The sequence below is a fragment of the Podarcis filfolensis genome (assembly GCF_964270895.1).
Source record: "Podarcis filfolensis genome assembly, chromosome: 3".
Taxonomy (NCBI): domain Eukaryota; kingdom Metazoa; phylum Chordata; class Lepidosauria; order Squamata; family Lacertidae; genus Podarcis; species Podarcis filfolensis.
The window spans coordinates 4,027,156-4,053,275 of record NC_139606.1 but is presented as its reverse complement, the minus strand read 5'-3'; the positions used below and the strand labels follow the sequence as shown (position 1 = coordinate 4,053,275).

Genomic DNA, 26,120 nt, shown 5'->3' with positions numbered 1-26,120 from the left:
TACCGCTCTAAGGCAGTAATGTGAGCACACCCTCACTTTGGATCCAAACCTAACGTATACTTTGTCTTTTGGCAAAGAAGTACTGCAGCTTTTCAAACCAGGCAATGTTCAGATATGCTGTAAGTAGCACTATGGGATGACTCTCTTCCATGGGCATAGTAGTGAGGTGACATATTAAAGCCCACAACTTGAGTAGGGACAATCACAAGATCACCACCAGCACATCATCCTCATCAACAGCTCATCAAAAGGTAAGGTTACCAGATTTTTTTCCAATGAATTCAGGGACACTTTTCAACTTCAATGGATTTTGTCAGGGGACTGATTTGTAAATCTGGGGACTGTCCCCGGGGAATGGGGACATCTGGTAACCTTATCAAAAGGTCCCATGCAATTGGGCCCGAAGATGTGGTTCTGGGCCTTTAAATATTACAGCAGCATCAGGGAATGAATCCACAAAGAAACTGGTCCAATGCTTATACTTTAAAGATCAATAACTTTAGTATTGTTTGCTTTCTTAAGGCTATGACGTTGTGAGGGGGGGTACATGGAGTATTAGGGGAGGGGTAGTACCTCTGGTGGGGGATACATCCCACCTTTGTTCCCCACCCTACACTCAGCTCTCACCCGTGGCTCCCAGAAGCTGTCAGCATGCAACAGTAGCCATACCCCAGGAATGGCTTCGACTAGCCAGCTAAACCAGCTAAAGGCAGCCAATGGGTCTCCAAACCTTCAATGAGTTAGGGACTTCCCCAGCATAGGCTGTGGTGCTGTGGTCTAAACTACTGAGCCTAGGGCTTGCCAATTGGAAGGTTGGCAGTTTGAAACCCCGCGACAGGGTGAGCTCCCGTTGCTCAGTCCCAGCTCGTCACAGTGCAAGTAGAAAGCACGTCACAGTGCAAGTAGATAAATAGGTGCCGCTCCGGCGGGAAGGTAAATGGCTTTTCCGTGCACTACTCTGGTTTGCCAGTCATGCTGGCCACACGACCCGGAAAAACTGTCTGCGGACAAACACCAGCTCTCTCGGCCAGTAAAGCGAGATGAGCGCTGCAACCCCAGAGTCGTTTGCAAGTGGACTTAACTGTCAGGGGTCCTTTACCTTTACCTTAATAGTGGGTCCAACGGTCAAGAAGGAGGTTGTATTGCCAGATCAGATATGGCCAGTAGGTGGTGCTTCCTGGTTTCAACGTTTATTGTAGCTTTAAATCTTAATATTTTTATCTGTTTAATGAGGGCTTCATCATATAGCTAACTTACAATGAGGAACTGGTGCTAGATGCCGCTATATATCTGTCAATATAATTAGGACTATATATGATAAGGGCAGGGATGCAGGTGGTGCTGTGGGTTAAACCACAGTGCCTAGGACATGCCGATCAGAAGGTCAGCGGTTTGAATCCCCACGATGGGGTGAGTTCCCGTTGCTCGGTCCCTGCTTCTGCCAACCTAGCAGTTCAAAAACACGTCAAAGTGCAAGTAGATAAATAGGTACCACTCCAGCGGGAAGGTAAACGGCGTTTTCGTGCGCTGCTCTGGTTCACCAGAACCAGTCATGCTGGCAACATGACCCGGAAGCTGTACGCCGGCTCCCTCGGCCAGTAAAGCGAGATGAGCGCCGCAACCCCAGAGTCGGTCACGACTGGACCTAATGGTCAGGGGTCCCTTTACCTTTACTTTTTTTATAAGGGCGTGGCAACTTAATGAGAATTTGGCCAGCTGCCAGACACCTGCCAGTTTGACAAGTTAACATGCCCAAGACATGAACTGTACTTGGCTCAGCCTGAAGGACAGCTGACGTCATGAACCCTAATTGACCAGACATAAGGCAGGCACTGCATTCACGCCCAGGTAGGGAGGAAGGCTCACATAATGTAGAACACCTGCATAGCCTGGCATTGCGCCCTCACTAGGGCTATAAAAGCTCCTAACTTCAGAGGCCGAGTGTGTCCTCACGTTCTACAGGTAAACTTCGGACATTGGTCCCATCAGCTGAGGGAAGGATCTGAGGGGGCTCTGCAGCAAATGAGATGAACCATGAACTTCACATTTGCAGTTATCTCCCTAAATATCCTGAAGTGCCTTTTTTGCTTATCTTAATTGCTATTTAGTGTCAAGTCTTTGCTTATTGCAAGTCTATATTGTAGAGCTTATTAGACTCTATTTTGTAGTATCATTATGTCTTACTGCTATTAATTGTCAATCAATAAACCATTTTCTTCTTCATCTAACAGTCTACTAGTCCTCCATCTGCTGGGATCCAAAAGAACTCCTTGCTTGCCATAACTACTAGGCAGCATAGCAAGACAGAGGTTTCTGCACATGCTGCAGATGGATGTAAGGGGCAGATGGGGCTTGTCAACCTGAGAAGGTAGCCCATCTAGAAGGAAAACTCTGACCCTGAACCTCCACTGCCTTGTGGGAGAAGAAAAGGCTAAGGAGTAAACCCAACACAATCTAGAGTGGAGTTGGTTGGATGGTGCCTTGTACGCTTTCTCCCAGCAACTCCTGCAGCCAAGCTGGTACTCTGCTTTCCTTTGGACCACATCAGCGAGACTGAGAAGGGGGTCTTGTCTTCTGGGCGGCCCAAGACCTCCATACACACTGCCCAGGGAGGTCACTTTGATGCTGCTAACACAATAGTTTGACTTCACCCCCAGAGGCACACTCCATTGTCTTGAGACAGATGGATGTCAACAACAATGCTGTTGTATTATGATTATAGGAATTTTTCTATAATTATGAATAAAGAAATATTTTTCCCAAATATTAAAAAATGGCATTAAAACCAGCTACCTATGACTGGTTGGTAGCTTCTGTTTATTAAAATGTAAGTTAACTCTTTAGAGAATCCATTTCTTTTCGAATTTGGATAAGAGTGAATTGGTTGAAGTTTGCATTGTAATATGCACATATATGGAAATTAAATCAATTAATTCATTATGTGTTCAGCTATAAAACATGCAGCCAAATAAAGGCCCTAAGATGGACAAAATATCAAGGGTAGATATCTGACATATAATTCTGATTAGTTTTGTGTTGCTTGTTTAGAAACAGAGAATTTTCATATAGAATTTTATAGTTTCATTGGGCTCAATTGCATAACTGTGGAGTAGTTAAAACATCAGGAGGACATATCATACTGAGCTGCAGATATTAATTTTAGAGACAATTTGCTTTCTTCACCCCATCCCTTTACAAGACAAAACACATATTTTCAACAAACAGGTCAACATGTGTCTCTTTTGGCTGTTTAATGGGCACTACCACATCCACAGCATCTCTCCCCTTCTCCTACTCTATAGCCTTTGTTTTCACAGTCTTCATTCTTCTGTCTTCTCGTGGGGATGGAAAAGCAACCTATTTCTCTTTCTCTCCCCCCCCCCCATTCCTTAAACAGGTAATGCTGCAGGAGTGCTGATCATTATGCAGGTAAAGCCAGAGAGAAGAGGAGAGGAAATCCATGGATAAGCTTCCTCCTAGGACTGTTGTTTTCAGCTTTCACTTGAGATAGGAGCATCCCTCAGTCTTGGGGAGGCCCAGGAGAGCTCCTTGCTGCTCCTTGCACCTGCCAGCTGAAGCCTGTCAAGGTACACAACCTGGTCCCTCCTGTGGGGCCTTCCAGAAATCTCTGCCTTAACCCAGCAAACTGTCCTTTTCAATCTTGCAAAGCTCCCTGGCCAATTGTCAAGCAATACAGAAAAAGTCTTGCTTGTTCAGCATCAGCTCTAGCTGTAAATAAAGCGGCCTGTGCCCCAGATTGTAGTGAAAACAACGAGCAGTGCAGCATGGCTGCTCTAGCAGTCAGCACTGTGTGTGGGGTCCTCTGAGCAAAGCTGCTGTGGCATTTCAAGATGGCTGTGCCGACAGATTAAAAGGCAGTCCCTTCCTCTAAAGCCCACCAATCCTCCTGCTCTTGTCTACTCTGATTGACAACAGCTGGTCAAAGCTTGAGCCTAAGTGTATTTGGGCTGATCATCAATTACAGTACTACCATAGTGGCAAATGGAGCAAGTTTCCTGGACTTTGCTGCAGGAGTCCCTGGTTTGAGACCCATCTCCTTAAAACTCCATGTTAGGCTCCTGCCTTCTCAGATGGAATCAGTCGATGAAAGTCTGCTCTGTCTCTTGCACAGTTGCCAGCTCAAGTCCCTGCTGGGGCTTTTACTGCCTAAAAGGAAGAGGGGCTGTACCACCTGCTGATTGTAGAACACACACTTGGCATGCGGAAGGTCCTGAGTTCAATTCTTAACCTCTCCAAATAGAACTGGGAGAAACTCTTCTCTGGAATCCTTGAGAGCTGCTGTTGAGCTGGATGGACAAATGACCTGACAGCTTTCTGTGTTCGTTAGTTAAATAGTCTGCCATCTTGCCACACTCTCAGGGCAGGTGCCTCATTGAGATGTTGAGAACAAAGCATGGGAACTTCAGAAACAACAGTGGTCATTCATTGCTAGTAGGAAAAATGTAACTGTTGATCTTTTGTTTTCATCTGCAGTTACAGTAACATGCTAGAACCAAAACCACTTCAAAAATTCAAGAAGGCAACAAGTAAGGCATTTATATCATGATATTACAAAGCATACCTTCTACTAAGGATGTTAGGAGGGTGACATTTGCTGCTTTCCTCCTCCCTGCAGGCAGATTGAGCCCCAGCCTGTCCAATTTTTCTCTTAAGCAGCGTCCTCCATTCTTGGATTTTGCTCTGTCAGGGAAAGGGGAGGGAATGGAAATACAAAGATTCAGTGTTATCCTTTCCCAGTTTTTCTTACCTAAAATAATTCCTCAAATGAGTATCTAAGAGCTGCATGTTCCTGATTTGCAGTACAAGGCCCTCCTCAGCAGGAATTGATAGGTACTCTCAGCAGCTGGAGCTAGTAAATGAGAAGAATGATGTTGCTAAGGGCTAAATGGCATGTTAAGTGGGGAAGCCATGACTTGATGTTGCTTTCTTTCCCCATAGGAACCATTGTGAGTAGCAATTGAATCAGAGCCATAGTGTACATGAGTGTACATGTGGCTAACCTTTCCCCACAAACTGATTTCATGGTGCAGATCACTTAGTGGGGCTTCCAAAAATTTCCTCAACCAAATTTCTCCCCAGATTTTTGGAGTTTTGAATGATCAGGTCTTGTTTCCAAAGTGAAACTGACGCATTTGATTTTTCTCCCCATTATTCCTTTTCGATTTTCAGATTTGTACAGCACACTTTGTACACACAGCCTCTTCCTTCAGCTTATTTGCATGCCCTCTCTTCTGCATCACAGATGTGCAAATGCTATGTGCATTGATAAAATACATCAACAAAACAAATGTGATATGATAGTACCTACAATTGTAATAGAATGCTTTTTTGTGTGCCGTGTTTGACCAATCTATCACAGCATATGGGCACACTGGAAAGAAACTTGATGCAGTCATATCAAGATTGTTTTTGGAGCAGTGTGCTTTATAAATGTGTTAATGTGCACTGGTAACAAAAGCCGAGATAATACAAATAAATTAGGAAAAATAGACTGTGGAAAACTGCACATGTCCCAAATTCCAAATTAAATTTTGCAAATGCCTTTAGTTAAACTGGATTCAGGAAAAGTGAAATTTGGAGCACAGCAAATCATAGAAACAAATAAAGCAAGAGAACGAACAGAGGAAATCCTCTCATCTCTAAAACCACTCCTCTGAAAGGGACATTAGGTGGGAAACTGAAAGCATGCAGGTACAATATGAGTAAAATTTGGGGTTTCTGATGTACTGGCATTCTCTCTTGACTTACACTTAGAAAGGGTTATCAAACAAAAAGTAGTGTTATAAAAATAGTCCTGTTCCTCTCACAGATTTATGGGTTTCAGAAGGGACCCCCTGAATGATACTAAAAAGGAAGAAAATGAGTGACTTTGATTCTATTAACAGAGCTTTGCACCAAGAAGAGCAAGAATCTTCCCACCCTTCACCCTTCAATTTAATTACTCCATGGCTTTTGCTATTAACTACATCATTTGCTTTGTGTTTAATTTGAGAAAGTCACATTTCTTTGGTCATTTTTTCATGCAAAGTCATTTTGTTTCAGCACTCATGTTTGTTTCCCCCTTCAATGAAGCTTGTAAGTCCCCTGTCCCTGCCATCTGGGTCAACAGTGATCACAGAGCTGATTTTGGAGCCTGCTCCTTGTGACTGCCACTTCATTTTGCCAGAATACCCCAGATGTTATATTGTTCTGTAGGCTTTTTTGTGGGAGGGGTGGCATATATTAATGGTGGTCACCATTAGGAATGACCATCGTGTGAATCAGCTGTCATTTCTCTCCCAACTATATTGAAGTGATGCATCATCTAAGCCAGGCTTCCTCAAAATCGGCCCTTCAGATGTTTTTTGGTCTACAGCTCCCATGATCCCTAGCTAGCAGGACCAGTGGTCAGGGATGATGGGAATTGTAGTCTCAAAACATCTGGAGGGCCGAGTTTGAGGAAGCCTGATCTAAGCTCTGTGGAGAAAATAAAAGGTAGAGTGGCCATTGAAACAATGTGTCTGCAGGAACTATCAGTGAAAAGTTCAAATGGGTCTAAGTGTGGTAACAAAAGCTGAGCCCATTCATGCCCATTCATTATTTCATGCATTCATTCTGAAACATATGAAAATGTAACCAAACGAACTCCATTTTATATACATTCCATAGAGATGATGTCTAGTTGGTGATTGGGAGAGGAAGGATGTTGTTTCTATTTTATTTTTAGACACAAAAGTTTCCTAACAGATAAAACCACAGCCAACAATTAAAATGCTACAACAAAAAGCTGCTTATGTTTCCTCTATTAGTTCTGGTCTTCCTTGTTGAGGCAATCGTTCAGATGAAGTACTAATCACTTCATGAAACAGATTCCAGAGGAGGCACCATTTCTCTGCCTCTGATCAGTCTGTCTCAGTGTTCCCTTTTCCATGAAGAGCCTGAGGTACATAAAGGTCTGAAGAACTCATCTCTTAGCCAAGCTGAGCAGGCACAAAGACGTGCCATCCAAGGCCCCACTGAGTCCAACTCAAGCGTCCCTATATCTACCCCATGCAGTTGCACACAGCTTTCCCTTACCTTCTCAAAATCCCTCCTAACAGAGAGGCATTGAGGCATTCTGGTGGGGACAAGCGTCTCTTCACTTCTGCGATGGTCACTTTGTATTTGGAAGTGGAGCTGAGTAAAGATAAACGGCCAGGAACCGAGCAAAAGAGGTCTGTGGGATTGACTACACACGTGCCACCTGAAAAGGTATACATGACATGCGTTAGGGGGAGGCTCAGGGCAGGAGTTTTCAGGATGAAATGTTCCTGGAACACATTTGAGGGGAAGTTTAGCTTAATTCGGGAATTATGCCTGAATGGGGGGTGGGAGCACAAGTAAGGTCTGTGGGGCCAAGCACACCAGCCCTGCTGCCAACACTCACCTGTGCGCTTGCTCTGCCTGTTCCATCCCTGACCTTTCTGTCTTGAGTAGGAAAGTAGGGAAGGGAATTCTAAGCACATCTGATTGAACACACTTAGAAGTCTCCTTGGAATAATGCAAGGTTCTCAGTTACAGGGAAGTTTCTAAGCACATTCGGCTAAATGCACTTATAAATCTCCTTTAGACTTTCCATCCCCAAGACTGCTGGGGATGGAGCTGACAGGCTCAGTAACATGCAATCCCTTTCCATGGGTTGATCATTTTAATGCCTGAATAGGGTTTTTATGTCTTTCCCAGTTTTGTCCATTTTAAAAGCACAATTTCATAGCAGAACTTGTTATTGTTTTTTTTTTAAAAAAGTACCCCCAAAACTATATCAAACAAAGAATTTGCACGACATGTAAGAACTTCAAATAGCTAGTCACAACAGGCTATTTGCAACCAATTACAATGATTTCTTCCCTTTTTATATTTTGGTTCTGGAGGATCTTTTCTTCTTCCAGGAAAATATTTTTGCATATTTATTTCGGGCTTTTTGTTCTGTGATTTCTTCCCAGAACTGCCACTTGCAACTGTGACCTGACCTCTGGCATGATAGTGATACTTAGGCATTATCATCACCACTACTGCTGCAATTCTTGGAGTCTATCGCTTCAGACAGAGGATTGCATAAATACTGTATATCCTTCTCTGTACATAGACAATTAGATGTCAGGGAGAAGGTTTCTAGCATTCTATTTTTCTATGCATGTATCTCCCCCAGTATAAGCATTCAAGCACGCTTTCTGCAGTCTGAAGAGGGGCACTCTTACCACAGGAGCTGTTGTTTGTGTAGGCTAAGTTTTGCAGTGGTAAAAATTATTAAAACAGGTTTAAAATACTATTTGTATTCTATATTAGCATGCGGTAGATGTTTAGATTAATACAAGTGATACATACACAAGTGGTTTACCAAAGGGTACTTGGGAAGGACAACGACCACAATCCAGGTAACTAACATGTACCAGTATTTGTATCATGTACATTCTGCTTTTTATTACAGTTGTAGGAGTTAACATTATTCTTTGAAGCAGAGTTTATAGTAATTACATTCCATGGATTTACACAAGGCAACGGCACACTTGAAAATATTTGCGATGTTCCCAGAGGAGGCATTCATTAATTGTTGTAGTCCATGCCTTTCTCCTTTTTACATTTTGTTTTCACAATTTCTAAGTCATGATTTCTGTATTTATGCCTAGTGCATTCAAGTGGTTAATCACAATTTCTCCCTGTAAAAGTCTCAATATCTCAATCGCATTGTGAGGAAAAGCAACAAAATGTAGGATGTGCTGAGAGAAGCAGCCCATCCCACTCAATGGCTTGATTTGGGGTGACTCAGATAGAGAACTGGGTGAGGCCTCCATTGCAATGATGTCTCCAAGGGCACGTCTTTCCTTTCTCCCATATAAGTGAATGGGGAATGTAAGGTCTGCACACCCGAAGGCAAACCTGCGTTCCCGCACTCACAGTGGGTGCCTCAACCCTCACAAACAGGGATCCCCCGGAAACCAAAAGGCCCCTCCACACACAAAGTGTCCCTATTCTATTTATGGGCATAACAATTTGCCTGCCTGCCTGCCTGACTTTATTATGCCACTTTCCATATTTTCTGATTTTACCCTGCCTCCTCTGACAGAGACCACATATGCAGTTTACAAGGAGACAAGCTGCCTCCTTGCTTGCTGCTCAGGGGTCCCAGCAATCTATGGCCAACCCACTCTGTCACTATAATAGGGGCTTCACTAGAAAATATATCTGTGTCTATATCTCTGTCCCTATCTAACTAGTGATTTTATAAATTGCCATTTAGGAAAGAAAACGAGGTCTCAAATTAAACGACCAACAATGAAAGACCAACAAAATACTGAAACTCAGTTATCTTAATAAATGTGAGTATTTTCAAAGGAAAACACAGGCTTCATAACTAGTTGAACTCTTTGTGTGTGGGGGGAGGTTATTTTATTTTTCCAAACTCTCCTCCTGCCAAATTGTACCTTATGCCTTTTCACCTACATATAGCTTTGAATAAATAATAGTCTTCCCATGCATCCAGATTTCAGTTCAGCAAAATAATGTGTAAATGATGTTAATTATATTGGAAGGTACTATTTATTTCAGCTCTTGATATATTTGCTTGTAGGCAGGTAGAGAATTACCTGCAGCCATAGATCTTTATATTACAATGCAAGAGACAAATTAAGTCTACATTTTACAAACAATGAGGAAGTGCAGCAATGAAATATTAATATTTCTCTTTTACAATCCAACCCATATGTGCACAAACAATTTGTGCTGAATAAATAATTGCTCCTTTAATAAGAAAACATTTTGTTCCCACCTGCTTTATCTTTTTCAGCGCAGGCTTTATCATTCAGCAAAATGCATCAATTCCAGAAAGGCCACAGTAGTCTTCTAAAATGAAACTGACTCAAAAAGTGATGCCTTGTAAAACAACATTGAGCAGAAACAATGGCCAGATCCAAAGAATTGCTAACTTGAGGTGCCCCTTGGGGGTTTCAATGTGCCCAGTGGGATTTTTGACATTTTCTCCTGGAGTGACAGGCCCCTGCCTGCCACATCTCAAAGTACATTTGAAAGCCCTCACCGTTTTCAAAAGTGTTTTGCCTTGAGGTATGAGCTACTGCTCTAGCACAGGTCCAAATCAGCACTGGGCATGCAGAGCTAGCTGTATCATTGGATCATGGCCAATGAGGATAGGAAGGAGAAGGGAAAATGTCGTGGGAATGTAAAAGGTATTACTTATCCAGTGACATAAGGGCAGGGTGGTAAATGGAACTTCCCAGTGAACTATAATGAAGATATGAAGCAGGGTTTGTCCAAATTATGGCTTAAGCCTGCTGGACAGGCTTCATGGGAAACCTCAGTGCACCAGCTGCACAGCCCACCCACCGAACAAAGGGAAAGCCTGGCTCTGGAGGAAAGAGCCAGCAGCCAGTTCTTGAGCATCTCCAGGGGTGCTGCCCTCAGCTGACTCCTTGGTTTCTCCTCAGCATCCTTGAGGTTTGGATGCCCGACTTGTCTTCTGTCACTGTCCTTTGATACTACGCTCTTCCCCACCATTCTTAACATGCTTGATAGGAGAAAAATGTTCCTTGGAGGCTTCCCAAGGTTGCCCAACACTAGGACCAGCCCTGATGAAGTGGGGCAAGTTCCCTAACTGCACGTAAGTAGGCAATGCACCATTTTCCAGGATGAATTGGTAGGCACACAATACTTTTCTCTCTTCAGGAGAATTGAAGGTGGTATGATAGGAACACATTTTATTCCACTGTCATGACTGTTCAAGCAGATGTTAGGGTGCCTAACTACAAAAGGGCAAAAACTGCTTTTCAGAATCAGCAATGGGACGGAAAATGTAAGTGACTGCATTACGAGCCATGATGACCCTATGGTGCCACTCCCAGGAGAAGAAAATCTACCATTTGTCTCTAGTCTGAACACAGCGCACTGAAATGATGTTTTGGAGAAACTTCTGCATTCTACTAATCCCACTCTTTATAAGCAGCATAATATGGATTGAAAAGCTATATTCACATTAATGATTGAATTCCATGCCTCATTTTTCATGCTTTATGACCCGAAACATTCCCAGCTTCAAAAACTCTGGAATATGAGATGATTCTTAAACACCATGTCCCAGTCTCTATCATAGCACCTTAGAGCCAAAGCTTTGATCCACAAACCATGAAGTGACATGAAGCAGTTGCCTTGGGCAGCAGATTCCTGGGGCAATGCCTTTTCCGCACCTCCTGTTTCTATTTATGTACACATTTTGAAACATCAAGGCATCACGAAGCATGGGGTGTGGGTTGGTGGACTTTGTGTGTAATGTGCGAAAACATCCAGAATGGTATATGCCAATTGTCACCACTAAAGGCTGGATTAACTACTATATACTAACAGCTGGAGCCAGAGAAGAACTCTGCTCATGAAATGGACCTTTTTTGGACTCCCCTTCCATTGCAGCCCCTGATAACTCCAAAAGTCGCTCCTGATGGTCAAGATGAAGGAGGCTGAAGGGGTGGGGTGTTAATGGGATTTGGGGAGGAACTACAGCTTTAGATCTAAGCCTAACAACTCAGACAAAAAGGGCATCCTGCTAGATCATAATTAGCAAGAAATGTGGGGCAGAAAGCCAGGTTTTATTTAGTCACTGAATTCACCATCGGATTCTGCATTCCTGTGGCAAATATCTATGCCCTTTCCAGTATTAACTGTCAAGAATTCAAGTCAGTATTTACTGAAGAATGGTTTTTATAGTGGCTTCTGGCACTTTGAGTCTTTATGATTGATGTTTCTATCCCAAACTGTGAAAGCTAGAACTATCTATTTAAAAATAAATAAAAATGAAACCAGTATTCTCCCATAATGGCATATGATTTCTTGGCTAATGAAGGTTTCAGTCTGTACATTTTAAACAAGAAAAAAAATCATTCCATGAAGGAGTCATCCAACTATCTGCCATATACTTCAGTTCTCGTCCAAAAAACACCTGGGAAGCAGGCGTTCAACTTTTATCCTAAAATCCTAGCTGGATTCAAAAATAGATTTCATTGTTTCTGTGTAGCTAGCATAGCATAGATTGGTTTTCTTTCATGACAACTGGACTTCACAACTATCCTATGCTAGCTACATGGAAACAAGTCTCATTGTGCTCAGTGGGATTTACACCCAGGAAAGTGTGGAAAGGATTGCAATCTTTTTTTAAAAAAGGTGTTTCTAAAATATTTTAGAGCAAGCTTTGGCATAACACAAGGAAGAATTTGATGAAATGTGATGTCTAGGCTTGCAAGCAGGGCCATCTTGCACCCAGGGGTGCAAGGGGTGCAGGGCACCCAGGCACCAAATTTTGGGGGGAGCGCCAAATGTATACCTACATTTTAAATTGCTGTTATGGCCTAATCTGTATTGAAATTGTCCTTTGTTTTTTCCGGTGTTATGCTTTGCTGACTAGCTGTACGAGTTAATCTGGTCTGTGACCGTTTAATAAAATTTGATTTGTATACCTACTGTATACTGGTCCCTCTCAATCGGCGGCAGTGAAAAGGAAAGGAGTAAAAGTCCCTGCCCCGCTCCTCCATCGCTCTGTTACTCAGCAGCATCAAATATCCCCAACGAGTCAGTTTTTTTCGCTGTGTCGTTATAGGTGAGCAATTGCCGCCCCCCAAAAACTCCAAAACTTTGAGTTCACTCCCCCTAAAAAAAGGTCAACAACTTTGGCTGGCTTCCCCCCTCCCCAAAAAAGCTCAATAAAAGTTAATTTGGGGGCGGCTAAACTAAATTTGGGGGTGCTGGACAGATCTTTGTACCCCGGTGGCCCACATGCTAAAGACGGCCTTGCTTGCAAGCCTATGCACATGTACTTGGGACTAGCCCTCACAGATCTGGGAGGTCCCTTTCTGAGCAGAGGTGGATTTAGGAGAGTGCGGCTGGTTCCACAGGACTGGGCATGGAGCCTTGGGGGTGATGCAGGAAGCGCCACAACTGTGATTTAGAATGGAGTGTGAGAGGAAGGGGGTGCACCACATTTTGCTGTTGTGCAGGGTGCTGCTGATTTTGAGACCCCAAGTTCCACCACTGTTCATCCAGCCTGCATATCCTCGGATAGCAGCAGTACAGTAAAAGATGGAATAAATCGATCCCTTCTTTGGGACAAGGTGGGACACGGTGCAGTGAGCGACGGAGGAGGCATGAATCATGGAGCTGTTTATACAGTGGTACCTTGGGTTAAGCACTTAATTCGTTCCAGAGGTCCGTTCTTAATCTGAAACTGTTCTTAACCTGAAGCACCACTTTAGCTAATGGGGCCTCCCGCTGCTGCCGCGCTGCTGGAGCACGATTTCTGTTCTCATCATGAAGCAAAGTTCTTAACCTGAAGCACTATTTCTGGGTTAGCGGAGTCTGTAACCTGAAGTGTATGCAACCTGAAGCGTATGTAACCTGAGGTACCACTGTAATAAGGAATAGTACAGAGGGAGTGAAGGAAGAACAACCTTTTTTTCTAAACTAAAAAGATAAATCTCTTTAGCTTTTCTTTCTAAGGAAGATAATGCTATGGTCAATTCAATTGCCTTTTGCTGCACTATAATATGCTTTTTGAGATTGGGTGACCTTGAATACAAACAACATTCTAAATTATAACCATAACATGTGCCAACATTACAGCCCTGCTTTGTTGTATCATTGGGAAGTATTTATGTGCTGGTACAGCAAACTGCATAATAACTGCTAACCTGGGCCACAAGAAAGAGGTCTTTTCTTGGTGTGCCCAAAAATTTATATAGGCTTCAAAAACCAACACCTTTCTTGGAATGACAAACATATTGACCAACATTTTCTTTTCCGTAAGCACACTTTCCACCTACCAGGCGCTGTAAGTATCTCACAGATATAGAATCATAGAATTGCAGAGAATCTAGGGATCCTGAGGGTCATCTAGTGGGAATCTCAACTAAAGCATCCATAACAGATGGATGCTTAAAAACCTCCAAAGAAAGAGAGTCCATAACCTCCTAAGGGAGTCCATTCCACGGTCTAACAGCTCTTACTGGCAGAAAGTTCTTCCCAGTGTTTAGTCAGAATCTCCTTTCTTGCAACTTGACTCCACTGGTTCTGTTCCTACCCTCTGGAGCAGCAGAAAACAAGCTTGTTCCATCCTCCATAGTGGGAAATAACACAGAAATAAGGGGAAGGTTCAGGCTAATTAAGATTGGGCTGCTATTTGTAAGTTCAGTTGAAAACAATGTGCCACAGAATACAACAGGAATACATGGACGTAGCCAGGGTTTATTTTAGGGGGGGCAGTGATGCAATTGGTCCGTTAGGTATCCGATAGGTAAGTATTTCTATTTATTTACTGGGGGGGCAACAGCTGCCCCCTAGCACCTCCTGGCTACATTCACACAGGAATGTGGCAAGTGCCTTGCACCAAATTAGGAGGTGTGCCCACCTAGCTAGCAGTTGTCCAGGTCCCAGGCAGAGGTCATTTCACATGTCAGCTTCTACCTTTCAATCTGAGATGCCTGTCAGGATGGACAGTGCTGGGTTAGATGGATAAATAGCCCATCACTTCATATGGATTTTCAAGGGTAAGGGTTTTGGTTTTTGTTTTTAATCATTTGGGGGGTTAGGAATGGTAGAAAAATTGCGACTTGAAACAGTGTTGTTTTAAAAAAAACCCTCTGTTTCTCATTCCATTGTCACAATATCCATGCATTCTACTCATCTATGATTAAATTTCCATGCAGATCTGGCTGAAAACATCATGCTGCCTATTCCACCATCCAAATCTGTCCCCCTGCAGAGGACTGTGCATTTTTTACATTTTTTTTTTTTACAAAACTGTGAGTTCAGCTTAAGGATATGTTTGTGGGGGTGCTCTATCCAATTCCCTTATTTTCTGAGGGCTTGCTCTGCTTTGATGGTGCCACTCCTCCAAAATTCCAGTTTAACTAGGAGAATTTTAAAACCCTTTTGCTGGGACTGGAAAACGCACAATTTGCCTCCACTTTCAGTTCCTACAGTTCATGGTCATGGTCTTCCCCATCTACTTTAGAAATACAGTATGCACATGTCTGTGTAGAAAACATTGCAGAAAAGCAACCCTGAAGTTGTCATTCCATGATTGTATCGAGATTTTTTTGTGCAATGTTTCACTGGTGTGCACAAACGTGCTCCTTTCCATTAGTAAAAGATTGCACAGAGGAAAATCAATACAACTGTGTGTACAATTCTATCAATGCAATTAATTAATGCACACACACACACACACACACATGCATACATTGGTAACGCAGGACAGAGTGAAAGCATGAAGGAACTTAAGCAAATCATGGACCCACAGCACTGTATAGAAAATTTGGGAACAAAAAATTGGAGGAATGGAGGACTCTGAATACATTGATTCTCTTTCAAAAACAAGCCTGCACAATTCTGAATGCCAAGAAAATTCAGAGGAGGATTATTTTGGAAACACCTCTAATTCAAGCACATGAGAGATCAGCCATGTCTCCACACCACAAGACAAAGGCCAAATAAAATGCATATTTGCTGCCATGTAACATGAAGCAGCACATAGAGCACATAGAGCACATAGAATTAAGCATGCTTAATTCCATCACCTTTAGGACCGAAATAAAGTTAGCAGAGCCTCAGTATTTCAGTTGGATTGCAATAATTCTCTAGCACTTTATAACCTCTCATTACAGAATTGATCTGAGTTGCATTAGTTTTGTAGAAACCAAGTAACAGCTCTGTCATAAACACATTCCTTAAAACACAAATTCCCAAAGTCCTTCATTCCACACAATTGGTGTAATCTTGAAAAAGTTACCTACACCTCAGTCTTATGGAAACCACAGCCCTTGCCTAGGATGGGGTGGGGGTGGAGAAAGAAGGAATCTCCAGTAAGCAAGGTTTACTTTGGAGTAAACTTTGATGCTTGTCTGTGTATTTCATCTCCCTAGTTAAGTAGGATTTAGCACGCCCGACTTCCTCTGGACTTCCTCCATGCAGCGGGACTCGTAGAAATTTCGTTGGGGACTGCAGCCTATTCTTACTTGGCCAGAGAAAGCAACACAGCCCACCCGACCTGTTACACCTAAACGTTTGGGATGAGGCGGGTTTACATCCCTGCTTGGGAAGGCGCTTAGTGGAGCCAACCGTGAGCCCAACCCAAGAGAAGACCGATTCAACGCAGGCTGCCAGCACTTGGGAGCAATCCCCCAAAACACAGCGGGGCTTTCTTCAAGAAAGCATGCAAAGGATCGGGCTGTGCTCCCATGGTGAGCAACGCAAGGGGATCGCTGCGACGGACTTCTGAACCGAGGGAGCTTCCGAACGCTTGAGCACAGCCATGGAAGTGAATGGGGAAAATGGCTTGAAATCCTAATACAGTACTCCCTCGTTTGGGGCGGGATTTCCCAAGACGCTCCCGTGACCCGCGAGTCCCAAGCCCAGGCAACTGTTGAGATACTCGGCTGCTAATCTTTCAGCCAAGCCAAGCAACCCTCCCCACGCCCCGCAAGCTGTACCCTCTTAAAACCCAGCCGCGCTTATTCCAGCCGCTCCCTCCCTTGCCTGGGCGCGTTTCTTGCGGCCTCCTTCATGAACCATTCAGGCTTTTCCCCACACCCAGCCTCACGTCTCTCCTTTCCTGCCCCCCTTCCTCTCTTTTTATTGTTGTGACTCCATTTGAAACCAGCTCGGCTGGAACTATTAATTAAACAAGCGCATTAGGGCTTTTAAATGGGACTCAATTTGCTTCCTGGAAAAAAAGAGAGAGAGAAAAGAGACAGCAGCGTTAATGACAATACATTAAGGGCAAATTATACGTATTATGGGATTATCAAGATTTGGCCAGATAAGAGCTAAAGAGTGGGGAGGGAATTGGAATCTAAGGGGGCCGACAGAGAACGGCTGGCGAAGCAAGCCAGCCTCACCCGGTCTCCTCAGGTTGCTTTCTCAGAGACCGGGACACTAGCTCAGCACAGTTACGCGCGCCTAAACACCGCGGATGCGCAACGGGTGTCGGTGGGTGTCGGAGGTGTTATAATAATTCTAAGGTGTCATAAATAAAATGAATCTTCATAAGTGCACAAGGTAATCACACATGATAAAAAACAACATGTCTGAAATAGTACAGGAAAGAAATCCAAAAGCCATCTGGACTCTTAATGACCCATATATTTCCTCCGCAGAAGGAAGTATATTGGGAAAAAACCTCTCCCAGTAGTTCTTTTCGCTTACAAATCTAGTGAAAAGAGAATATTTTGTGAATGAATAGGGGAGGTCTTGGGACAGTTGTTTCAGGAACTAACGTATTTACCATTTAAAAGATGGCCCAGACTGGCCGAGGTGGAGCGATCAGGAAACAATATCAGGTATCTTGACAAACACGAGACAAGCCACACTCTCAAATTTCTGTTGTAGACCGCCTCTTTCTGAGATGCGTGTGTGATGCTTCTGGTGGTCTTTAGGCAATTTCTAAGTGTTTAAACACACCTTTATCCGAGGTCCTCCTCTTCTCTGACCGATCATGGACTTAGGAGACACTGAAACCCCTTGATGTTGAGCTGTAAAAGCCAACCCCATCCCACCCACCCCCGTAAAACAGGGTTCCCAGTTGTGCCCTGCATTCCGCAGAGACTCCAGCCGGCTTGGGGAAAGCGTCCGTGGGGCTTCCTTACTAAGGGTTTTAGGGGTTCGAAATGGAGGGAGCAGAAATTCATATTATTTGTTTTTACGTCAATATTTAAAGATGGAAAGAAAAGCGGTTGAGGACTAGAGCTAGGCGTAACTTGGAGTCGAGAAGAGAGAAGGACTCAGGGAGAGGACTATGAGACAGAAGAGGCCTGTGGTGGATCAGGTCTAACAGAGAACCTTTCAAAAAGATTGACCTCTTGGACATGTTTCTGCTGGAATATGTACTGTTGTGAAATGTGTACACATTTTTTAAACCCACTCCCACATTAAAAAACAATAGTCAAATAGAATTCAAGAGAACAGCTATAGTGAAGCAAAAATAGACCAGAGAATGTGGATGTAGGACTCTCGCGTTGGACGCCTTGCGCCCATAGGAGCCAACATCTGGGGCCCAGGAACCTTCGGCCCCCTCCAATAAAATATTGGATGGGGCCATACCCCTCCCAAAAAATCAATGGGCATTGCCATTCAAATAGTGTGTCTTGTGATTATTGGGGGGGGGCTTACCAGCCCCCCAATGGTTCATTTAAGTTGGCATCCCTGCTTTCGCCCTAGGAAGAGGGATCGGATTAGCTGGATTTATTTCCCAGTAAATATGCCTACGATCCGCCCCCCAAACGGACTTTGGACATGCCTGGTTTAGGCAAACTGGAACTGGTGGTTCAGGCATCCCTTCTAGTTTAGGTATGGGGCGTAGTAACGCTGGCCTGCCTCACAGGTTTGTTGTGAAACGATTGCTGAGCTAAATGTGGGCAATGCTTTTTAGAGTACTCGAGAAAAACGCTGTGGTGCTAAAGTCACAAACCGCCGGAGTCAAGTATTTTAAGCCACTGATTCGAATAAAATAGTTAAGCACATGTTTTGTTGTTGAAATTAATTTAACGAAGTCCGATCTTCTTCTGGATATCAGCTGGGAAGTGAGCCTTACTGTCAAGTAAATGCAAAAGGATCGCGTAGGATTGAATCCTATATGTAATTCTTTCACAGAATAGCCGTATGGATATGATAGACAGGTCTTATCTTTCCCCGCGCCGATATGGAGAATATTCTGCGAGATATACTAACAAAGTCCCTTTAGGTTTTACCTTCTGTTTAGGCGTTTACAGTAAAACAAACGGTGGTTCGTCTGTCCCATCTGGTTTCTCTGCCTAATTCCCTATTCTCTACACCCAGTATGAACAGGGTCTTTTCTAACACGACATATGCGTCGTGATATATTCTGCCAGAATGTACCATAAACGCAAAACTTGGAGCTATCCTTAAAAAGGAAGAAAGAAAGAGATTGTTTGGTCTTAGATATTTGCCCCCTAGAGCTTCACTCCACCCCTTAATAAAAACTCTCTCCACCCCTCTCCCCCCGCACCCAATGAATGAGTCATTAGGCTGCAGTTTCATCATTAAGTGCCTCAAATTAAAATTGCAGATCAAAGGACCACGATCAAACCCCGGATTGCAAGGGATAGGCAGCGCCTTAAGTAAACACATAAAAGGCAGAAGGCAGAGAAGGGGGACGTCTATCCAGGCTCTCTATTGGTTAGGCTGGTTTTTTGGTGACTGATGCTCAGACTTTTAAGAGCCTTTCTATTTTTTATTTTTTTTTAATCAAATAAGATCTGACAATGTTTCTAGCTTCGCATTAATGCCTCAGCCTTCTCATGTCAGTCACCTCTAAGCGATTTGACAAACTCAAGATCTCTTAAAACGGGAAGAGTTCAGATCATATTAATTCCCCAAAAATGTTTTGATTCAAAGTAGTTTGTATTTTACGTTGCCAAGGGCAATCGAGAAAGAGAGTGTGCCGATAGCCCGGGCCTTCTTTTTCTCTTCATGGCCCAGAGGCGATAGCAGTATTTAAGCTTCTGAAATTAGCCTGGGGCAGGGAAAGATGGATGATCACAAAGCGAAACAAGAGCCGCCCCCCCTATCTCCCCCCCCCTTTTTTTTTGAGTTTGCCATTTCATAAAACGACACAGGAGGGCCAAGTGTCACCGTGTTGTCTTTTTTTAAAAAAAGGACTCCAAAATATTTAGTGCAGAAGCCACCAGGCTATCCCTCTTATTTACTCGTTCCAAGGTAGGCAAGCAAAACATACGAGACTCTTAAAAAAGAAAAAAAAGCAGGTTCTAGGTTGATAATTGTCGTTTAGAGAGGAATTCCTAAAACAGAAAACTGATTTCTAAGAAACTATAAAAAAGAGGGGAGGAAAACTGGGCGTGGCGGCGGGGAGAGAAAAAGATGTTTTTTTTTGCCGCCATCCTCAGCAATGATTAAAAATTGCAGACGACTCTTGTAAATAGAAGGTTTGCATCTTCGGGAGAGATTTCTTTTGAAAGGGCCGATCTGAATATTCAACTTTTAAGGCAAAGCTTCACTCGTCTGTATGTACAACATTAATATGATCTCTGCAGAATTTGGGCCCTCAGAAAGATTACCATATCAAAGCAGGCGCCTGCGGCTAGAGAAGCTATCGATACGCTCGCAGTAGGTAAAGTAAAGATTATTGGTTGTGATGGTGCGAGGAGCGGAGCTCCGGGCGAAATCCTGCACACCATTAACTGGAAGTGATAGCGGTGGGAGCTCGGCCACCGAATCGGGGGCAAATATTGGCTCTGGCTGGTAATTAGCTCGCCAACACCTCAGTCCTGCAGCCCCGACCTCCTCCCGCCCCCCTCACCGCCACCGCCCAAACCCACACAAAAGAAAGGCCCCTTCCTGCCCGGGTCTCATTAAAAAGCAAACACTCCACATCAGGGCACCTCCAATGTCTCAGCTGGGACAGGCCTAGTCGGAGGAGGAGGAGGAGGCAGGCAAGAGGCTGCATTTTGAGCAGACGGGGGTGGGCGGGCTTGGGCCGAGGACTTTGTTGGGTGGGGGGAGTAGGGGCACTTGGTTAGTTTTCGAAGAACAATTGGGCAATCTTGGCTGTAGGGCCAGAAGGCCCGGTTTGAAATGTACATGGATTTCCCCACTTTCTTTCTGTTCTATACCTTCTATAGTCCTTACCAGTTTTCCTCACCTGTTTAGTAAACAGTATTAGTATTTTTGAGTCGTCCTTTCAACTCGTTCATTTTCCTCTATATTGAAATTAAAGGGTGTTTTTTATGTCTTTATGGAGTTAGATTTCCCTTCCTCTTTCCTCCTGCTTCTTCCCAAAGTGAAATCTTTTCTCCTCCCTCCACCTCGAATTCCCTCCCTCTCTTCTTAAAGCCGCTTTCCCCCCTCAGATAATGACACCAAACGCTTAAAATATGAGGGGAGCCCGGCTTCATATATTTGCATCGATGCAGCGCGAGAGAGAGAGAAAAGAAAGGGCCCCGCTGATTTATGCGGAAGGTTCCACAGCGCTCGGGATCCGCGTGCCTTGATGACTGCTAACACTTTTTCCCTAAGACTCACTTGACAAAATATTTATTATGTATTTCGAGGACTCATTTGAAACGTATAGGTTCGTCTTTGATATTTGTCCCTGATTTCACAAGAGGCGTTGCGCGGAGAGCGGGGGATGGGGGCTCAAGGTGTCGGAGCCATTCAGCTCTTAAGATGAGTAGAGAAACAGCCTCCTTGCATTTTCATGCTGGATTTCACCATCAGCCTTTAAATCCTTGAATGACTCGGTCGCCTTTTGAAATACGGAACGGTAAGGAGGGAGAGAGCCGCCTTGCTTAACTACAATCAGTCGCTCAGGTAATTGGAAGCTCCGTGCCAGGAGAGAGCTGGAGACGGCATCAACTCGATAAGAAGGACTCGAGAGGAAAAACCTCCTTCAGATGGGAGATTAGAGTCCAGTCAAGCAGTTACAGACACAGCACCTCAGTTGATGGGGATTCAGCATTTGCCCGTTTCTCCCCTCCGGATCCAGCCCAAAGAAGCAAGCGCACTTGCTTATAATGAATAGGAACCAAAATACAAGAAACCAACATGCAACTCCTCTCCCCACCTCTGGCGCTAAGGAAGGTGGAGATGATTGAATGAGAATGCATAACATATTGTCAAAACATTCCATATGGATTACTCCAGAGAAATAGACCCTTGCTCTTTTTCCAGTATGCAAGTAACAAATGTAACTTTTTTTTAAAAAAAATGTGTCACTCCTAGCTCTATTTATATTTCTTAAACCACACAATAATACCGCACATTAAGACGATTCTAAAAATCAGAAGGTACAGCCTTGTGTAAAGGGTGAGGGAAAACAACCGATTTACAATCCATTGAAATGGAAAAAAATAGATTTGGGGCTATTTATGGTTGATATTACAGTTTACGTTTCTGCAGACCTTGATCAAAGTGTTAACAATAATATAAAAAGAATCCATCCGTTTGTTTAGAAGAAAATGACGTGGCTTTCACAGATCCCCAGTTCTTAGAAGAATTGTAACCCTCAACATTCAGAAGGGTTTTGGAGTGGGACTGTTATAAAGTAGCCGCCGGCGCTCAACGGTCAAGCTTCCTCGCTGTTAGGAAAACTCACCGCCAAGGAGCTGTCCATTTCAGCACCAGAAGTATCCCTGCCACCGCCTCCTTACCCGCACCTTTAGAATATCTGCAGTCCGACAGGATTCAAAAGACATTTCACCACTAGCGTGTTGCTGTGCGCTCTTTCCATAGTTTTATGCTTCAAATAAGTTGTAATGACCTTATTACTATTTCAGTAACTTTAACCAAGACGGAAGAAAATTTCCCCTTGCTCATTTTGGTTTACCTTCCTCCAAATGACAACAAATAAAATAAATAAAACTATCTGAAAAACAGAACCGTAAATTATAGTTGAAGCAATCCTGTTGGAATCAGCCTATATTACCCACGTGGCCCAAACGGGCTAGGAAGCGCTCAGCGTAAGCACAGGATGGTTTCAATAGTTTCATCTTGTCTCCCTGTCATCGGTGATACAAGGGGAAAACCCCATTTAACTTCATCCCTTCATTAATTTGTTCACATTTCGGGAAAAGATGTTTTTCCCCGTTTTCAGATGTAATCTTTGAATAAATTCTGTTCTCTGACATTTTTATTATCCTTCATTCTGATCAGACCGGTAACATATTGGCCTCACTATAGAGCCTTCTGCCTAAAATACTTGCGATTCACACAAGTTAATGAACTGACCCACCCCACCCCCTTTCATTCACCCAGTGCATTTACAGTGCACTCCTATACATGTCTACTCAGGAGTAAGCCTCATTGAATTCACTGGTTGCCGTAGGATCGAAATGTGAGCTTATGGCTGGTGCTACTCCCCGCCCTGCAAAAGCCAGTAATTCGGGTTTCTGATACAGAGTAGGCTAGAAGACCACATCCTGATTTTTACAAAAGCTACGCTTCGGTTTTAAAATTTCCATCGCAAATTGTCATTGAAGCTCTACTTGTGTCCCCCCCTACGTAAATAGTACCAGCAGCATACTGAGTTGAAAAGTTTACAAAACACACGCGCGCACACAAAATGAAATGGGAAACGCAGGTGGTAAAAACAGCATCGCAAGATCATCCCAAGTAGAAAGCACAGCGGAGTGGGGCGGAGGTCGTTTTTCATTTCCTAGAGCTGCACACTAAACACGATGGCAACGTTTCCTTAAGGCCTCTTCTGTTTCTATTGGGGTGGGGGCAATTACATGGATATAAAAGGCACCCAGAACCCGGTCACAAATTCCGCTATTTGTTTGGAAGTTGGCCCTAGTGGTTATTACACAATTTTAAGGCTTTCTGTTGTTAAAATAATAAGTAAAAATATAGGACTCGCAACTTGCTTACCTCTCCTTATCACCCCACCTTGGCCGTTCAACACTAGCCCACACTGGGTCTCCACTGAGCCCTTGAATGAAGAGAATAAAATAAAATCAGATAAAGATCCGTACAGATAAATTGCATGGCTGGATGCATCGAATGTGATGCGTTTTAGAAGTGACTATGTTCAGATTGCAACTCAAAGAATATATCTCCTACGAAATATTTCAAAAACCATAGAATAGCACAGCTTCTTCCCAGAACAAACAAACTTTGTTCTCAGATATAATCTTTTGTCTGAATGATTGATTGGCAGGCAAAGAGGAAGAGAGTCAGTATGGAAAGTTTTTGAAGGGATGTTTTGGAGGAGGAAAAAGAACAATTTTAAAAGAAAGTGGCAGCATACCTGTGGAACATATATACCCCTTTCAAGGTCCATGTCTAACGTGTTAAGTGAAGGTAGCACTCACATGTCACACAACTAGGACCGGTTTGCAGAGACTGGTAAAAGCCAGACTTAGAAATGGGAGTTATAAAGAACGGCGACAGAAGGGGAACAATCGGGTGTTTCTCGATTTCTCGACTGGACTAAATTCTAGACTACGTTGTAGTAGTCCATTCCAACGACTGAAAATTTTGCTATCAACTTCAGTGGGATTTCAACATGCTCTGGTCAAAACACTTTACAAACTGAGTTCCATATACTCTGGTTTCGCTTTATGCTGGGATACGAATTCTATCGAGAAGAAATCCCCCCTTTTTTTCTGTCTATGTGTGTGTACATTTCTTCCACGCAGCCTCTCAGTCCTTTTGTCCAGTGGCAATGTGTTAAAAGATGCATTTTCCTTTACAAACAAACGAGGTATTGGACATGAAAAAGGCCTCTTAAGGGTGTTAACCTACTCAACAGCCCGTGAAGAGTTAAGTACATGCGGAGAAAGAGTCGGTGCATAATAATATAAAGCCCACTTTACAAAAACAACCTTTACAGTCCCGTCTCTCTCTTCCCCAAGCCCCCCCCCCGTTTTTCGGCATATTGACGCTGGCCTAGAAAACCCCTTTCAAGGCCTCTTTTGAGTTTTAGTGTTCTGCCTTAAAGTGATTATGAAATCAATATGGGGAAAAACTAGGCGACTGAGCATAAATTAAAGCGGTGATGGGAAAAGGTGTGACAGTTTCCTTTGTTGCCCATGGAAAATCTTTTTAGGGGTCTCAAAGATGCCCATTCCGGCTCCAAGACTCCTTGCATCTGTTAGGCTGGCTTAAACAGCCTTCCAAACTATTGGACTTTCACTTAACATTCTGAGCAGGGGAAAGTATATTTACATTTGTTGCATTAGAAATGAGGCATATGTTGATGAAGAAAGTGGAAAGCGGGCGGGGGCGGAGATGAAAAAGAAAAGGGAAAGACTGGCTACGAGTTGGAGTTCTTCCTCCAACCTTGGTCGGGCAGCAATCCATTTTGTCACCAAAAAAACCTCCCCTATAAAACATAAGAAGCTGAAATCAACAAGCTTCTTTTCAAGCGTCGAAAAGAAAAAGCTACAAAAATCAATGCAAATTCACAAATAGTGGTTCCCCCGCCTCCCCCTCGCGCCACTTTCGAAACCCCACATTTGTAACTGTGAAGAAACTGAAGAGGATGTAAGGAAATAGTATTCATGTATAATGAGTATAACAGACATTATGCATCATGCATAACTCAAAACCAAAACAGGGTTTTGTTAAATTTGATTTTTGTGGCATTTTTTTGGTAGCGCTTCCCCGCCCCCGCCCCCCACAAAGCGTTAAAAACAGAAAGAAGGAAAGGCCACCTCGTGTTATTCTCTCCACTATTTAAATTTAAGACAAAAAAATGATTTTTTAAAATCGTTAAAATGATTCCTAAGCATGAACCTGCCATCTCAGTCATCTCGGCAAAAGGAGGTTGGAAGGGAAGCGCGTTGTTTGGTCGGATGACATTGCATAAGTGACCAGTTGAATGGCACTAAGTCGAAAATTGGATAAAGTATGGTGCTTTTTTGCACAGGATTTAGGCATTGTGCGCTGCCTTGCAAACGTCTCTAATCCCTCCTTTTGGAAAAAAAATACAAGGCTTTGTGCTCCGCATAGAAAAAAAAATGTACAGCTAAAAAAATCAGCAGCAGACGTGGTTATATAAAAAAAGGAGAGTAAATAGGTCTTAGTGAAGCGAAATAGTGAATGGCAGATTTGGGAGAAGGAGTGATGAGGAGGAACATAAGGGAAGCCCTGTTGAAAATGGGGAGGGGGCGGGTAGAGACAGAAGCGTGGAAAATGATTGAGTGAATTTCAATGCAGAAAGTCAGGTTTTAGGGAACTGTTCTTCATGGGCCCAAATGATTTTATTCTTGTGCAAATTCCAAAATATGTGTGTGGGAGGCCTTCCTTTTATATGGTACACATTAAAACATTTTCTTTATCCTCAGAGAGGAAAATATATATATTTTTCTGATAAGAAATCTGGGGCGGGGTTTGAGGGGAGAAGAAAGGACAATAAAAGCAACTTAGAATTTACTCTCTGTAAGTAAATAGGACCCACTTCATTGCGTGAAACTACACTCCTTCCTAATAGGCTTGATAGAATTTCACGTTCTCTCTCTTTTACAGTAACGTTATAACTATGTATTAGTTATTATAACTATAATTAGTTATTATAATACATTGTAACTATGTATTAAAAGTAGTTAATTCCA

At 43.3% G+C, this 26,120-nt stretch overlaps 1 protein-coding gene across 5 annotated transcripts in view; it reads right to left on the bottom strand.

Annotated features, from left to right (window-relative positions):
* Nucleotides 1-26,120, bottom strand: part of TFAP2D (transcription factor AP-2 delta) — a 41,406-nt gene that overhangs the window by 9,453 nt on the left and 5,833 nt on the right. For all 5 annotated transcript variants that reach the window (XM_083606631.1, XM_083606629.1, XM_083606632.1 and 2 more), the window contains 3 exons: nt 23,434-23,494; nt 7,078-7,243; nt 4,583-4,701 (listed from right to left, as the gene is read on the bottom strand). In XM_083606631.1, coding sequence (XP_083462757.1) covers nt 4,583-4,701; nt 7,078-7,243; nt 23,434-23,494 — 346 coding nt within the window. The remainder of the gene's footprint in view (nt 1-4,582; nt 4,702-7,077; nt 7,244-23,433; nt 23,495-26,120) is intronic.